Below are 16,315 nucleotides of genomic sequence, written 5' to 3' on the forward strand. Positions count from 1 at the left end.
AACTCTCCGGGCACACCTGCCTCACAGCTATACTCCTGCTCCCACATCTGCCAACGGCTCTGCGCTTCATCCCTGTGAGGAGGCGTCAGGGGAGGGAAGGAAAGAAGAAAGGAAGAGGCAAATAAAAGGCAGAAAGAGAGAAAAACTACAAAGTCTCGTGTGGGCACGCGCTGAAACTCTGTTCAAAGTCAACCTACACTTTCCCCGAAATGCGCAGGGAAACCACTAGAAAAGAGCACGTAGAGATACTGTGACAGAGAGGGGAAGCCAGATTGGTCGGACTTTACGGTAAACTATCTACTCATATGTAGATGTGAGCAGTTTGCCACTGCAGCTTGGGACTACCCCTGAGGCGAGAGCGTATGAATGAATAACTAACACGGGGACACATACCAGGACAAAGCTTTTCCCCCGCACCAGGACGAAACCAGACCCAAACTGAATACAAGTGAACTCTGGAAATCAGAAGGGACGGAAGTGGCATCACGTGCTCGAGACAATATTATCCTGTGGCAAGAGAAGTGAAACCATAACTGTGGAAGCTCAGAACAAGACAGTCCATTCAAGTCCTTCACTTCTCCAAGGTTACACTGACATGCGAGCCACTAAGCACAGCCCACTGAAGTGTGAAGTTTGAGGGAGTGTGTGTGGGCACATTGATGATTTTGACTATATGAGATCAACCACAGATGACAGATGTGTTGATAACACTGCATTGACGACAGTTGTGGTCACAAATATTTATGAGTAGCCACTATGAGAAAATAGATGAATCATGAGACCAACCTATTTACGGTTGATCTATTTTCTCCCTGCATGCGCCCCCAGTGTGTGAATAAGAAGCTACTTGAAATGGATGTTTCCACAAATGAAATACTAATTCAATTAGGTGGGTATTCTTTTCACATGATCTCTATTTGTTTAAGCTAAACAGAGGGTTTCCTGGGAACCTGTGATTTGACATAGAACCAAAAGGTAGCAATACTACAGTTTTAGAATACTCGGCTACAAGTAAAAGTATTTGCTTTTTTCAAAAGAAAGGTCTTAAACTCTTAAATGTGGAGAGGGTGTCTGCCTTCAGAACACAAAGTGGACTGAAGCCCCAGTTGTACTTCTAGAGCAGGGGTCTCCAACAGCGGCGAGCTACTGAAAAGCGGTAGCTCGCGGGCAGCTTTTCAGTAGCTCGCCGCTCGATTATCGATTATAGCGTAGTAACGTTGCTTCTTGATTTTTTTTTGGACAATAAAGTGTTTTTATTTTAGAATTGTTTCTGTCACACAAATATAAAATTGGTCCGTGACGCAGAGATCAAGGAGCAGATGTGACAGCGGCACAGCGACACCACACACGGAGCCGTCTGCTTTCTCCAGCAGCACCAGTCCAGAACCAACAGCAGAGTGACCCGCTCTGAATCAGGCCGTGTCGCTGCGGCTCAGAGACACACAGGGAGGGATTTGTGTTTTTTGAAAAACACTCGTTATCGTCATGTCAGGTTTCTGGTGGATTGAATCAAGTCTTGGATTGCAGAGTATGAATGTCCTCTTGCTATTTGCAGTTGATAAATACTTGTGTGAAGTTTGTGAAGGCAGGAGGAAAGCTTCCGCGATCACCGTCCCCTCCGTTCCTCCAAACCCCGCCCCCTCCTGAAAAATAACTACTAATAAGAGTGACAGGCTGATAGTGACCCGATAGAAACTTTATTATTCACTTAATCACTGAGATATGATGAAGCTAACTTAATCTCATACATTCATGGGATTTATGTAACAGTAAGACAGAGAATGTAAGTGTGCACCCACATGCAGTATTTTAGTTGTTATATGCTGTTGTAAATACTCCTGTTGTCTGCTGTGTTCAGACTCAAGTCCTGTGTGTGATGCCACATTCAGGACATTCAGTGTCCTTTCTTTAACAGAAGACCGTTGCTAGAAGCTGCAGCTAGACTGCAGAAGCATTAGTTTTTGTTTTTGAGGATGGAAGAACTTCACACACAGATATAGGGAGGCTAGACCTATACAATTCATTTATTATGGTTTATCATTTAATGTCAAGACGAAGAAGAAGAAAAGATGGCTGCACTGTTCAGTCTCAATCCTGTGGAGATGGAGGTTATAAATCTCCAAAATAATGTTCAGTTTAAGTCTCAGCAAAACTCACAACCTTTCTGGAGCCTTGTAGACCCAGAGAACTATAAGAACCAAGCAGCACTGAACACGTCTGCTTTATTTGGTTCTGTTCTACAGACCTTTGTGAAGCAGCTTTTTCTGGCATGAATGTCATGAAATCTAAACACAGAACAAGACTGACTGATGAACATTTAAAGGACTCTATTAGAGTGGACCTAAGTGGGCACACTCCAGCATACACCTCTGGTGGACTCCATGCAGCGCCAGTCATCTCACTAACTGTGAAAAAGAGTGAATGCACTTATTTGACACGTGCTTGCAAGGTGGTGATTAAGGTGATGTATTTACTATGTGGGCCATAATAAGAAGTGAACAATGTTTCTTTTTCTCTTGGACATTTATGTGAATCTTCAGTGATGTATGTTGGCCATAATAATATGTGAGGAATTGTTGTTTTCTTGGACCTTGATGTGAAGTTAAGATTTTAGATAAGCTTTGGGTATTGCAATTCCACACGTGTACAAAAGTAGCTTAATTCAACTGATGAGGGCTGTGTGAATAAATGTAAGCGATGCGATGCAGGTAGCTCTTGGCCACTTTCATTTTTTCAAAGTAGCTCTCAGGTGGAGAAAGGTTGGAGACCCCTTTCTAGAGACTCCAGGAACCATACATAACCCTGAAATGCAATGCCCTAGTGGGGTAATGGGGGACTATGAGCTCTTTAAGGTATGCGTGAAATGAATGCAATGTTTATGACAAACCATTTCATAGTAATAGAAATGTGAGTCTAAAAACAAAGTGCGTCACATTCCCCTCCCTCAAAATGCTGTTAGCATGACTAAAAGCATGGGCTCCAGAAGTGGGGCAGTATTTATGAGAGCGTGCCTCCAGGAGCAGGGAAGGAGGATGCTGCTGCAGTAACAAAGGAACCCCAGTATGATGCAAACCCTAGCTTCACTAGTATCACACATCATACTGTCCCCTTCTCCCACAGCCTCATCCTCGCTGTCCCCCTCTCCTCTGTGTTATCTCCAGTCCAGCATTGTATTCAATAAATACATTCTAGGTCTGCAGTGCAAACAACAGCACAATCGCCAAATGGGATTTTTAGCTAGGTACGCTACTGGGATGTCAGTTTCCATAGGATCGACCTTTGACCCGGTGTTGTGCAGAGCTGGAGCAAATATAAACAGCCCCTCCCCTCACCCCCCTCTCCTTCGTACCATCAAATGGCCAGCACAAAGGAAAAGAGCTGACCTTAACTGTCCTGGAGGTGATCATGAGAACACATGCACGGAACACACAGGGATGTCAGTACCAGTGCACTTTCAAGCCAACCCAAGACAAGAGCTTTCATCTGGATGCAGCTCCCTTGATGAAGAACATAAGAGAAGAGAGGACAGTGGTGGAAGAAGGAGAAGAAAAACAAAGCACAGAGCCAATCAACTGGCCGGAGTAAAACAAAGGGCTATCTGTAAAAGCCCTGGACTTCATCCCACCCTGTGACGAGAGAACTTCGATCCCCAGGCTGCTCCAAAGCCCTGATGGAGCCTGTTAAGCCCCCACTTCCATTCAGCTCATTGAGCTCGTGCTGCTGATCAATTAGAGAACAGCTGAACCAGCTGCTGACCACCAACATTCTGCTTTTAATGCTTTTAAGCACAGATGGGCTTTTTTATATAACGATTGTGCTTCTTGTAATCTAGCCAGTCTTTATTTGTATCTAATCTGAAGTCTTTGATCCTCAACTGCTCACAGAGTCAACCCCACCCCTGTGCCGTGTCACAATCTCATGGAGGCTGATACAGGCGAAGTGTTAGCATGCAGGCTTATCTGCATAAAACAAGTCTTAACATGTATGATGGAATAAGAACTATGCACTGGGTTATCTTTTTACTGTGGGATACCACATCATCCATACTAAGTCACCTGAGGTCAGGCAGGCACACAGCTGACCAACAGGAATGATGTATACAACCCCAACACATAAGCAAACCTGGGATTGAAATACTTGCAGAGAAACAAGTATGGGAAACAGTTCCGAAAAAAATAAAATATTTGGAAAAAAATAAAAAACCGAATATCCGAATAATGAAATTGAAACCCGAATAGTTGGCCAACGAACGAATATTCGAATATTCAGGTACAGCCCTACTCCAGATGAAGTCTGGACAAAATATTGCGAATTTCAATCAAATATATCAAGCACAACTCAAGCCCCTAGAAAGTGCGGTAGGCGTTGAAGAACATTTTCATATTCTCTGTGTTTGTCACGTGACGCAATGGGGCCAACAAATACTTTTCCCCATCGACTTACAGGTAAGCCTGTAAATGTATGTGTAATTGTACATTATGGTCCCTCTCCATTCATTTGGCTGATCCGAGGCAGGACTGAGCAACTTTCATAGGCATGAGGGGTCCAGCCTTCAACACAGCTCTATTTTTACATAAATGAAACAACCTCATGGAGGGCGTTTGTTGGAAGAGTCTTCACAGATATTTGATCACTACAGCTCAAAAGTGTCACCACTCTTCCAGTTGCTTGGGCCTGTCCAAAAGTTAATTACATTTGATACAAAATTGGTGACTTTATTTGGGACAAATTCTTTAAATGCCCTCAACATTCGAAATGATTTTCCTATAATGATTTCCCTGGTTTTCTCTCAAACAGAAGGTATTATTATTTCTGTGAGCTCTTACTAGGTTGTTCATATTTGAAACGATGGATCAGCCCGTTAAGTTAAAGATGAACGTGTGACCTGCTACTGTGATCCCAAATAATAATAACAAGACGGCTTAAACTTCTAAATCCTTATATCAACTAAAGTCAATAGCATCCATGCACATTTTCCACGTGCGCAGTTGGAAAAATAAGTACAGGATTTGTTTTTATTTCAAACTATTTTCCAACTGACTGCTGTTTTCCAGTGTTGCTGCCAGCAGTCTTGTGTATAAAAAGTGTCAACATGGACAATTTCCATACAGGCCAAGTCAGCTTATCCATACAATGTACGCAGTAATGTTGAAGAGTATAATAGGTGCTATTCAGTACTAGCACACAGCACCTAAACACACTTTTCTTTGAGAGTGTGTGTGAGACTCACCCATCCTCCTTGGCTCTGGATCCAGGGCTGGATGTGGTTGTCCAGGTAGACGGTCATCCACTCGATGATCCTGCCCACCAGCGGACTCATCTCCTTCTCCACGCACTCCACGCACAGCGCCCCGCCAAAAGCAAAAAGCCCTACGATGCGTCCCCAGTTGACCCCGTCCCGGAACACCTCGTCCATCACATTCTCGAAGCTTTGGTAAGCTGTGGCCGGCGTGATGTGCAGCTGGTTGTGCAGGTCGCTGAAGGCGAGGGCGTACCGCAGCTCGAACTCGTTGGCCGAGTCCCGGAGGGCCTCTTTCACCGCGTCCAGGTCCGTCGTTGAGGGCAACCGTTGCTGCCTCAGCGGGGATGCCGGCGGGGTCCCGGGACTTGTGCCGTTTACAGTCCCGTTGGCGTGCGTCGCTACCCTCTGCTCAACACCCAACCCTGCCTCCTCCCCATCAGTCCTGTTCGGATGCTCCAAGAGCTCCATGTGATTGAGAGGATAGTTTCTCTGGGAGAGTTTATAGTTAATGTAGGAAGCCACCAGTTCTCCGTTTTGAGACATGTTGTGTTTAAATAAGCTATTTCTCTTCGCTGCGGTCCGTCTCTGCTCCTCTCTCCGTCTTGCTGTGTTAGAGTGAACACACACTGTGCCGGGCTTCCCTCTCTTCAGACCACCATGGTCAGCTGATATCCAGAGGACACTCGGGGGGCAAAAAATCAAACCTGCACAAGGCTGACAAATCAGCTCAGGCCCTGCGGAGAGACAACAATGAAAGGTCAAAGTCTGGACAGCCTATAAGTACACTGTGATTGTGTGTGTGAGTGTGTGTGGGGATGGTTGCAGACATTCAAATTACATTTGGACAGGTAAGGCCAAAGTGCATCGCTTTAATTGGGCTGTTACATATGGAGCAGATGGCAATGATATTAATGAGACTATAGTAGAGCGATCGTGTGTGTGTGTTCCTGAGAGAGAGAGAGGGGGTGTGAGGTTTAGGTGAGAAGAGATCAGAGGGACAGTCATCTCATAATCAGTGACCTCTGACCTTTAGGATGAGCTTTAAGGCTCCTTGCTTGTATCAGCTCCAGCTTTCTGTCACTTACACACTCCCCTGCACACAATCACACCCACGCATGCCCTTGAATATATATGAATGGAATATTGAGCATAATGCAGTTAAGTTTTCATTAACTCAACGTTGGAAACTTTAATCACAAACATACTTTACAATAACTCGAGTTATTCTGTGTTAAGCTTTGATAACATTCTGAAAGCACCGTTGCAGTCTTAGGTTAACGTTGGGTTAACCACTTTTAGCACACGACTGCAGTTGTAGTTTCCGGTATGAAAAGGCCATAAGCAGGTTGAGCATGTGTGTGAACATTATTATTTTAAAGAATTGAGAATACATGAAACTCTCCTGTTAAACTACTACTCATTCAATCTGAATAGTTTCTGAAACAGAACAATTGTGATTGTTAAAAAAGCTAATATCTACATCTACAAAACATTTATGAAAGAACATTTTCTTTTCCATATATGATAGTAAACTAAAACAATATTTGGGTTTTGAACTGTTTGTGAAATAAAACAAGAAACCTGAAAACATGTCCTTGGCTGTTGTAAATGATGACAGGCATTTTGAGAAAAACAGTGAATCCAGCAAATACTCTGTGATTACTCAAAAGGATTGATTTGTACCAATTCCTCTAAACCTATTGATAGTCAAATGTTAGAAATAGAAACACGTGTGGCTGCATCGCTTACAGACATTTCCAGTACAATACAGTACAGTGGCAGTCTCAGTATTGTAAACAAAAAGTATTGATATGATATTGAAAGACGAATATTGACCATTCATAGTTGAGAGACCAGTGATATCGTTGTCACTAAGTCGTTGGAAACAAACAATAATATGACTGTACTACATTTGTGTCAGTATCCTGCAGTAAGTGTATTGAGCTTAGGTGAGTTTACAATCCTGAAACAAAAGACAGCCTGAGAAAGCCGCTCCCTCACACTGAAGCCTGTCACCATACACTGCTGTGACAGAAGGGAGAGGAACACAACCTGCCCTTTCCTAGAACATGAGTGGCATTTCAACTGATAGGTGGCTGGACATCAGAATTACTAGTGGTAGGATGCAATACATTTACCCAAGTGTTACTACACTTTGGAAGACACTATTGTACTTTATACTCCACTACAATTATCTGACAGCTTTCAAATCCGCCAATACAAAACTTTTTTTCAAAACATTTCAAGTCAAGATATCCAGCAGCAGTATATAAAGTAAATACAAACATTCCTTCTTTATCAGCTGTAATACTTTTGGAATATACTTGGTATATTTGGATGTATAGGCCTACTGTTGTACATTTACTAAAGTAAGATTTTGAAAGCAGAAATTACATTTGTAACAGAGTATTTTTAGAGTTGAGTTTTGCTACTATATTCTAAATACTTCTTCCACTACTGTTATTATTGTATGAGACGGATGGGAGAGGAGCTCCATGCAAACAGTGATGGTGACATAAGTAGTCCCTCCTCACAGCACAATGGAAGCGCGATGCTACGCGCTCATGGCCAAACAAGCCAGGTGCTCCAAAAAACTTTTCTTACAAACTTACAAAAAAACCGTAGGAAGCAGCCAGTGTAGGCTATACACGCGGTGAAACACTCGGAGACAGCACGTTAAGCGGATGAACACCTAGAGGGAAGCAGTGTTTACAATAACCACATGGTCCCCACTCCCCAGCTACAGCACGTGGCTCGGGTTTTAATAGCCACAGCTCGGATGTAAACAGCACGCAGCTTCTATAGAGCGAGTAGCGAAAACATGTAGAACCTGAATGCAACATTCGCAAAAACAACCGTTCAAATATGAACTCACAGAAAGCAGAGTTAGGGATAGTGTGTTTATTACAGTGCAATCTGGACTGTAAGGTTACAGATAAACAGCCAGGATGTTAGCACCTCCTCTGTACACCACGGGCTGGTTGTGTGACGCATCTGTGTTTGGATGTAATAATATCCACATCAATTCAGATTTCCATGTTTCTGCTATGAAGACTACATACATATATGATTACTAACCTTGTTGTGTCTTTCGCGATATACACAAATACAATGAGTTGTCCTCTTTCCGTTCCCTCTGTATAAATGTCCGGAATAGGTCTGTGTGTACAAAAGCTGTCACAATCCAAGACTATAAAATAGTCACTTTGTGTGCGAGTGTATGTTTTAACGTATCCTCCTACGTCTCCCCCTCCTCTCTGGGTATGCCCAGCCCCCCTTATTACGTAATACGACGCCTTCGGAGATGTCTGGATATCTGGATCACGATCATATCAGGAATCCTCGTTCATGCTGGCCTTTAAACCCAGACCCACTAGACATCCATAATGTGATAACACGCTATGTTGCAACATAACCTGAGATGAGAGTATAAGGTTTGCTGTTACAACCTAACCAACAGTGTGAAGATCAGATAGATATAGAACCCCTTCATAATAAGTGTTCGATTATAGGGACGGGACGTTCGTCTGTGTCATTCTTTGTTCACTTTATATATTTGACAGAGCTCATTACATTTACTAAAATATAAATGAGTGTTGGAAATCTCTTTTCTAGCCTCGTGTCATTGCAGTTCAATTGTGCCTTTTCTTTAAGAGAGAAACATATAGGCATTTGTAATCAAACACATACTTAACACAATTTAAAAACGGTTGAACGGGTTTTAGTAAGAGCCCCTGAAGGCAGCACAGGCCAATTTTCATTCTGCTGTCATAAACACTGGGCTAGACTGTATACATAAAAGCAAAGGCGTTTAATAACAATGCGGGAAAATGCCACTTTGCGACACCACCCTGTGTTCCGGCTCTAAATAGACTTCCCCACGACAGCAATCAATACAAAACTAATTATTGAGCAATGCCTTACACACTCACAGTTCCGCCTGCACTAAAACCACTGTAGGCAGCTATGTAGGCTACTGAAGATGGCTGTCACTGTCATATACAGTCTTGGTGTAGTCACTTTTTCATTGACTTTGAACATAGAAATGTGCGTTACAGCGGCAAACTCATTCACTACAGTTTGCCAATAAATGTGGCGTCAAATTGAAATAGATGGAAACATCTAGCAGGAAACGAAATGATGGTTACGCATTCCAAATCTGTCGACCTCCTTCCTCTGGATTCAGAGAGGAAAATCCGCCCTCTACCAGCCTTCCGCTCATTATTTCACCAACAAAACAACCACAGCCATTAGAAATACATTCATAGCCTGACAAGACATACTTACTTGTATGGTGGGCTCCATAAAATCATGTCTGGCGGCTCACAATCCAGACCCCGGCAGTAGTAATCCTATCCGTCATTGCTAGCCTGTCTGGCTAACGCCGCGACGGAGATATCCTAGCCTGCCACTGGCTGCCTCAGATCCGCCCACTAAACTACGTCCTTTGCGTAATGCATTCAACATGCCAGCCTCCGTTCAGAGCTCCCAGGTAGTAATTGTGAGATTTATCCAGAGTGAAGAGAATGCTACATATGAATTAGCAGGACAAATGCAGTCCTCCAACTGGAGAATTCACCGGTCACTTCTAACTTTGTATGAGAGCTAGCTTAGCCGGCTAACAGGAGGAAAGTCCCAGCTAGAATGAGTGCTAACTAGCTAAAAGCATTTTTGTCTGTGGGGTGTCTGACCCCTACGTGAATTATGTAAGTTGAGCAGTCACATTCCTCATTGTCTGCTTATCTATGTACTTGTTAAAGTAATAATAACGTAGCGTTTTCTTTTACAAGGCTCCGTGTAGCAGATGTTGGGCCGCTTTCTACTTTACTCTCCAAAACAAAGGATGTAAGAGGTCTCCATGGTAACCTTTGTTACCCCAAAATGTAGCGCGCGCAAGGCCGACTGAGCACAGCTCGCCCCCTTGTGGACATGTTTATATAGAAAGAACGGAAACCCCTCCTAAACACTAGCTTCCCCCCCAATACAAAATCCCAATTCATTATATACACCTACAATACAGATCACATCAGAGTTACACGAAGTACAAACAATAAATGGCTTCTTTTTTTAAATTGTATTGTGGTACCATACTTGTGTGGGTCTTTCTTTAAGGTGTTTAGCCCTTGGTTTGGAGTTATTCAATCTCTTTGTATTGATGTGATATTTTCCCATAATTACAATTACCTTTAAAAACTGAATTATTGAGCAGATTTTGTCTCGTCATCTCAAAACTAAAAATGAACAAAAAAAGATTTCTGAACAAAACGAAATAATCCATAACAACTTCCCCACAAAAGAAAGCAAATCATGTGTGTGCAAAATCTTAACATTTTAAAGTGAACTGTCATTTACACTTGCCTCTTTATTTTTACGTTTCTATTTCTTGAGTGCACCCTTTATTAATGTTAATTAATTAACCATTAACTCAAGTCAAAATATTTGAGGACTAAAGCTTTAAAGCTTCATAAACTTAATCAAAAGGCACACAAGTGGATCAGAATTCAGGTTTATTGATTACTTCACCAAATGTTTGGAAGATTACATCACAATATTATGTATAGAACCGTATAGCACTTTCATTTCTATGTATCTTACATTGAAAACTTTACAGTCTGCTTTTTTCATGTACTGTATATATATATATATATTTATATATTCCCTAGCTTTAGGGAAGAAAAGTAGACATCCATAGTTGCAAGGGAAGGAATGCTTCTCAAAAAATATTTAAATGCACTTTAAATAATTACATACATCCTTCTTTTAAAAAAAAGGCATGGAATAAACTACGAAGGATCCAGAGATTCCTCTTTCTCTGTAGATGCAACATTTGGTTCTGCTCCGTCCCGGAACTCTATTGCTGAATGCGACAACACTGACGGGCGCTCCAAACATCCAGAGCTAGATGATACACCGGAAGGCATTAATACATGAGCAAACTGTCGGCAACAGGTGTGCAAAAAGAGTGTGGGAAATGGACAACCACTGTTTCCCCTCATGGGCCGAATGATGGATAAGTGGAGGATTTTATGAGCCAGCTGATATTGAAAAGCCAGGAAGAGGTGACTCTGTTAAGTCCTTCAGTGTCAACACAAAAAAGGAATATATGACTGCAATCAACCTTCATTGTAAACCAACCTGAATAATAATCATAAAGCAAGAGAGTAAAATAAATATGAAAAATCTCATTGATATGGAATGTTAAAGACGAGAGGACGGTTGTGTCACGGAGACAACTCAAATGAAGCCGCTTGGGATCTTTGATAGTGTTGGAAGAGATGCAGATTCTTCTCACCTGCAGCTCAGAGTTTCAGTCAACAGCCCGCTACCGAATAACAGGAACACAAACATTAAAGTGACAAACAATGCTTTGGGATGAGCATCGACACATGAGGGTTCAGATATTACAACATATTTTCATTAGATCACCAAACTCACAATAAGGGCGACACTTGACGGTGTTATCATTTTCAAACAGGCACAGGTGGCCAAAAATCGCAAATGTAAGGTTCATCGAATTCAATGGTATCGTCGGTGTAAAGACCTCTTTTGTTAAAAAAAAAAAACAGAAAAACAAACCAACAAAATCGGGTACAATATCAATAAATTATCTGTTTACAGTTCTTCTTGTCATTGAGATGAGTCAGGGGGACGATGAATGACGGTCAGCAGAGAGCGCTGGTCACAGTGCTGTTCATCCCCGAGAAAAAGACGGGAGGAGGACAGGGTGAAGACTTTCCTACAAGCGGAGTGCAGTAGAGAAGCTGAACAGAGACAGAAAAGCTGCAGTCGTTCTCCTCTTCCTCCTCTGTGGTCTGTTCCAGTCTCTTTTGTGTCAACCTACAAATGTCCTTTTGATTTCTCCACCCGATCCTGCACCCACTCATTCTAGGATATGGGAATTCGGGCCCCCTCGGGAGCGGCGATGTGGAAGACGGAGCCGATGCGCAGGAAGAAGCGCCTGAGGACGGCCCGCAGCTCGGGGATCAGGTCGAACTGCATCATCTCACACAGGTGGGGGTAGTAGCAGGAAGCATGGGGCTTGAACTGGAAAAGGAGAAAGTCAGATAAAAAATATTTACAATTGTCTTTTCTGCTCAACTATCAACACCAAATATGCAGAAGGAGGCCTGCATCTACTCAGACAGCAGACCTGTGCTAACAAGCTAACAGGTATTGTTCGGCAGAAAGAAAATAGTTCCTACATGAAACTGCGTACAACAAGGTCTGTGGATTATCTTAAACACCCTTAATCATAAATAGCACTATAGCCAAACAAGTTACTTCACTCTGAAATGCATTTAATGTTTACAATTATTTTTCCCTTTTTAATATATCTGTGTTTATTGTATCTTACCTATTTTAATCATAGTCCAGTATGATGACATTCATGTTTTTGGACCATTTCGCGGATAATGCTAGATCTGTTTATGGCTATTTGGTTAAAGGGGCCCTATTAGGCTCATTCCGAGGTTCATATTTGTATTCTGTGCCTCTACTGGGACATGTCCCATGCTTTAATGTTCCAAAAAGTCGGCCCACGGGCCATTTTGGATCGGCTCTCAGCAAATTCAAAAAGTATAATGGAATGCGGTCCACACATGAAACTTGAGCTTGTCTTGTATTGTACTTCTTAAACATATCTGTAAACGTATGTTACACAGTCGTATTCATGTGAGTGTGGGAGAGAAACTCCCGCAGGAGGAAGTTTGGGAATTTAGCAGACCTTTGCAGACCATTTACATGCTTAAAAATATATAAGGACACATTACAGGAAAAGGAAAACCCCAAAAAGAACAATAGGGCCCCTTTGGTTTTAGCTTGGAAATGCCTCGGTATAAAACATTACTCTCTCCAATTCAACACGTGTGAGTTATTATTTATATATATGTAAATACTTTATGTTTAGTGTCTGTAAAGTTTTGGATAGTTTATCTTGGTGTCCCATTTCATATATATCAATTATGTCTTTTAGTACTTTTATTTTAGTTAGTGAATAGATGAAAGAAGAAAAAATAAATAACAATAAGATAAGAGGGTAAATATGTATTTGATTGGGCTGAACTGTACTTTTAATCTCAGCCGACAAAAGTATTTGCCAAAGATGTAGCCAGTATCTTTGGAAATATTTCCAGGACAGAGAAAGGAAGGGCGGCTGCTCTGTGTGGGTGGAACTCGGAGGCCAAAGAGTTTACAGCAGGGCGTTAAAATGTTGTGTTTCTGAGGCCAGGGAATTACAAAATAGCATTTGGGCAAATACACACAATTTAAAGATTTGTTTTAACAGGCTGGTGCCATCCAGTCCACTTTAACAATAATGTTTTATTTTTTGTTGATGCAGTGGTTAGTGTGGTGTTAGCATTTTCCTCTAAAGCTGGCTGCCTGGCACCAATACTTCCTACAGCTTTAAGTTGCATGCTGGGTTGTTTTTTAACTAAAATCTGCAATAGTTTGGGAAAGAAACCCTGAGTCATGTGCTGCTGTGACTCATCAGTGAGTCAGCCGTCACATTGAGTGTGCATGAGTCATAGGTGAGAGCTCATAACTGTGTTTACCATCCAAGAAATGTGAAAGTGGCGTAACAAGGTTATGAATGGCCCCGGTGCAAATATTGTTTTGGTGCCCCCCCCCCCCCTCCCTCTCTTTTGAGTGCTGCTCTTGTGCTTTGGTTTGCTGTACATTATAAATGCAAGCTAATACATAAAATTGCATGGGCCCCTGGCCGGCTCTGGGCCCCGGTGCGTTGCACCGGCTGCACCGTCGATAGTTACGCCACTGGGCAGGATCAAGAATGAACAGCCAAGAAAAATATAAAAACTGTTATGGACACACAGATGGAGAGAAAAGCAGTATTTGTGAACGTAAAACTAACTGACTTTGCCCTTTTACTCCTAGATTAGTGTGTAATATGTCAATTTAATTTATGGTTTGACGTCAATATATTAATTTACATTCAGGGCTTAAACACAATGTTTCTTGTTTTAGCATCGTCACATAATAGTAATAACCTTACATTGGGAATTGCTCCAATACCTCATTGCTATAGATCCTGCAAACAGTTGGTTTGAACCAGAAATATATATAAATATTAATAATTGGTTGCAAAATAAATGGTAAACTTATGTACTGCAAGTGGCAATGCTGCTTATGCAAACACTACAAATGTTGTCCACCAGGGGCACACAAGTCAATAATCTTGTATTTGATCAACTTTCCATTATATTTATGACCCAGGCTTATTCAAAATGTATGATACTAGTTGAGATTTCATGACCCAAAGCTCCAATGTAAATATAGCTGAAAGTATGTGTGTGTGTGTGTGTGTGTGTGTGTGTGTGTGTGTGTGTGTGTGTGTGTGTGTGTGTGTGTGTGTGTGTGTGGCCCTGCCTTGTCGTCAGGCAGCCGTAGTGTCCTGGTGAGCAGCAGCATCAGCAGACTGTTCCAGGCCTCTCTGTGGCTCTCTGAGGTCAGACTGATGAAGTACGCCAGAGCTTCACTGCACACCCTACACACACACACAGGATGATCATCAACAAAATATGATGTTTTGTATACTATTGTTATTCGAGTAGAGCAGGTCTAGGCTACACATCTTGAAACTAAAGCACCAACACCAGTTATTTAATGATCAGCAGCCCACATGAGTGTAATACATGAGTCAAGTGCAGCTGCTCAGCGAAAAACACAAGGTGATCTGAACCAGGCTGAACACACACACACACACACAGAGTACACTTCATAAATATATAATGAGGTATGAGCCATGTGTGAAAACAGTTTACTCAGCTCAGAGCAACAAACATGGCTACACTTCTCTGAAACACAGTTTGTGCTTATTTATGGAAAGTTCAACCATGCAATAGAAAAACGATGCTTTTGGGTTTGTTTTCTTATTGTGAACAAAACTCTGTGGCACTCACAGCAGCAGGCGTGTCTGGATGTCAGGCCACGAGTCCTGCAGCTGACGGTCAGAGTACATCTTGAACAGGATCCTCAGGCTGCAGGCCAGGCTGCTCGTCTCCTGCTTCAACAGGTTGGGCTTGGACTTCCCTTTAAAGCCTGAGGGCAGAGAGAGGCAGTCATTGGGAAGAAACACAGCAGCAGAGGGCTTTGCATGTCCCTGGTTTGATTCTGTTCATACCCCTCTTAATCCTCTCGTGTCCTTTCTGTAACCCTACTGTCTCCAATAGAGACAGATGACTGTGCTTTGAGAGATTGTGGTGTATGCTATATACACTTTTTACAATCCATTAATGTTGTTACTTGCTGCTACTGCTTACTTTTTTATAATGATGCTACTTATTTGTCTACCATGGATGTTTACTTATTTGATTTCGCTTTACTGGTGATTGCCTCTTTATTTCATTAGTTACTCTACTACTCTTCTAATCGTATTTTTTATTTTTATTTTTTCTGCAGTGTCGTCTTTGCTGTCACATTGTACATTTCACTGCTTTGGGATCAATTACATATTTCTGTCTCCACTTAGGAATTTGTCATCTCTTCATCTTCAAGAACAACAGAGGAAGGGACAAAAAGGTTTCTAGTTAGAGTAAAGACATTAAGGATACTTTCAGTGTTCAATTACATTCATACAAATGTAGACATTATGGAACAGCCTGAATACTCCTCACACAAAGAAAATATTCTCTCAGCGCTGAGGTAATCCAATAATGAAAACTGTTCAGGTTCCATCCAGGCAATGGCACAGTTTCTTTCTGAGCGTTTGTGAAGCAGACTTTTCATTTGAACTGAATCGTTCACACCTGCCTTGTATAGTCCGGTTGAATCTAACCCTGGTGCGTTTAGCCGCTTGGTGCGGTTCATTTGGGTCGGTGTGAACACAATCCGAGACCTCTGAAGTGAACTAAACAACCGGACTCTGGTCGGCTAAAATAGGTGGTCTCGGAACGCTTGCTTGTGAACTCTGGAGCGGTTCCTTGCTGGTGTGAACGCAGTCCGCACCAAAACATAGGAAGCGTAGTATTTACGAGTCACAAGAACACGGATATCTTCAAAAATCTTTAGCAAAAGAGTCTTTCAAGACATCCGCAGTTGTTTAGTTAAAGAGCGGGG

The 16,315-nt window shown here is 42.1% G+C and overlaps 2 protein-coding genes across 2 annotated transcripts in view; both read right to left on the reverse strand.

Moving 5' to 3' along the window:
- bcl2l1 (BCL2 like 1) overlaps positions 1 to 10,035 on the reverse strand; it is a 28,545-nt gene extending 18,510 nt beyond the window's left edge. Inside the window, exons 1-2 of the mRNA XM_034218536.1 lie at positions 9,530 to 10,035; positions 5,231 to 5,976 (exon numbers count right to left, since the gene is read on the reverse strand). Coding sequence (XP_034074427.1) covers positions 5,231 to 5,785 — 555 coding nt within the window. The 5' untranslated portion in view covers positions 5,786 to 5,976; positions 9,530 to 10,035. The remainder of the gene's footprint in view (positions 1 to 5,230; positions 5,977 to 9,529) is intronic.
- A 697-nt stretch (positions 10,036 to 10,732) lies between these two features.
- The window catches only part of LOC117547693 (brefeldin A-inhibited guanine nucleotide-exchange protein 2-like), a 36,911-nt gene continuing 31,328 nt past the window's right edge, over positions 10,733 to 16,315 (reverse strand). The window contains 3 exon segments of the mRNA XM_034218469.1: positions 10,733 to 12,286; positions 14,627 to 14,744; positions 15,160 to 15,298. Of these exon segments, the coding sequence (XP_034074360.1) occupies positions 12,128 to 12,286; positions 14,627 to 14,744; positions 15,160 to 15,298 (416 nt within the window). The 3' untranslated portion in view covers positions 10,733 to 12,127.

The sequence above is a fragment of the Gymnodraco acuticeps genome, unplaced genomic scaffold (genome assembly GCF_902827175.1).
Source record: "Gymnodraco acuticeps unplaced genomic scaffold, fGymAcu1.1, whole genome shotgun sequence".
Taxonomy (NCBI): domain Eukaryota; kingdom Metazoa; phylum Chordata; class Actinopteri; order Perciformes; family Bathydraconidae; genus Gymnodraco; species Gymnodraco acuticeps.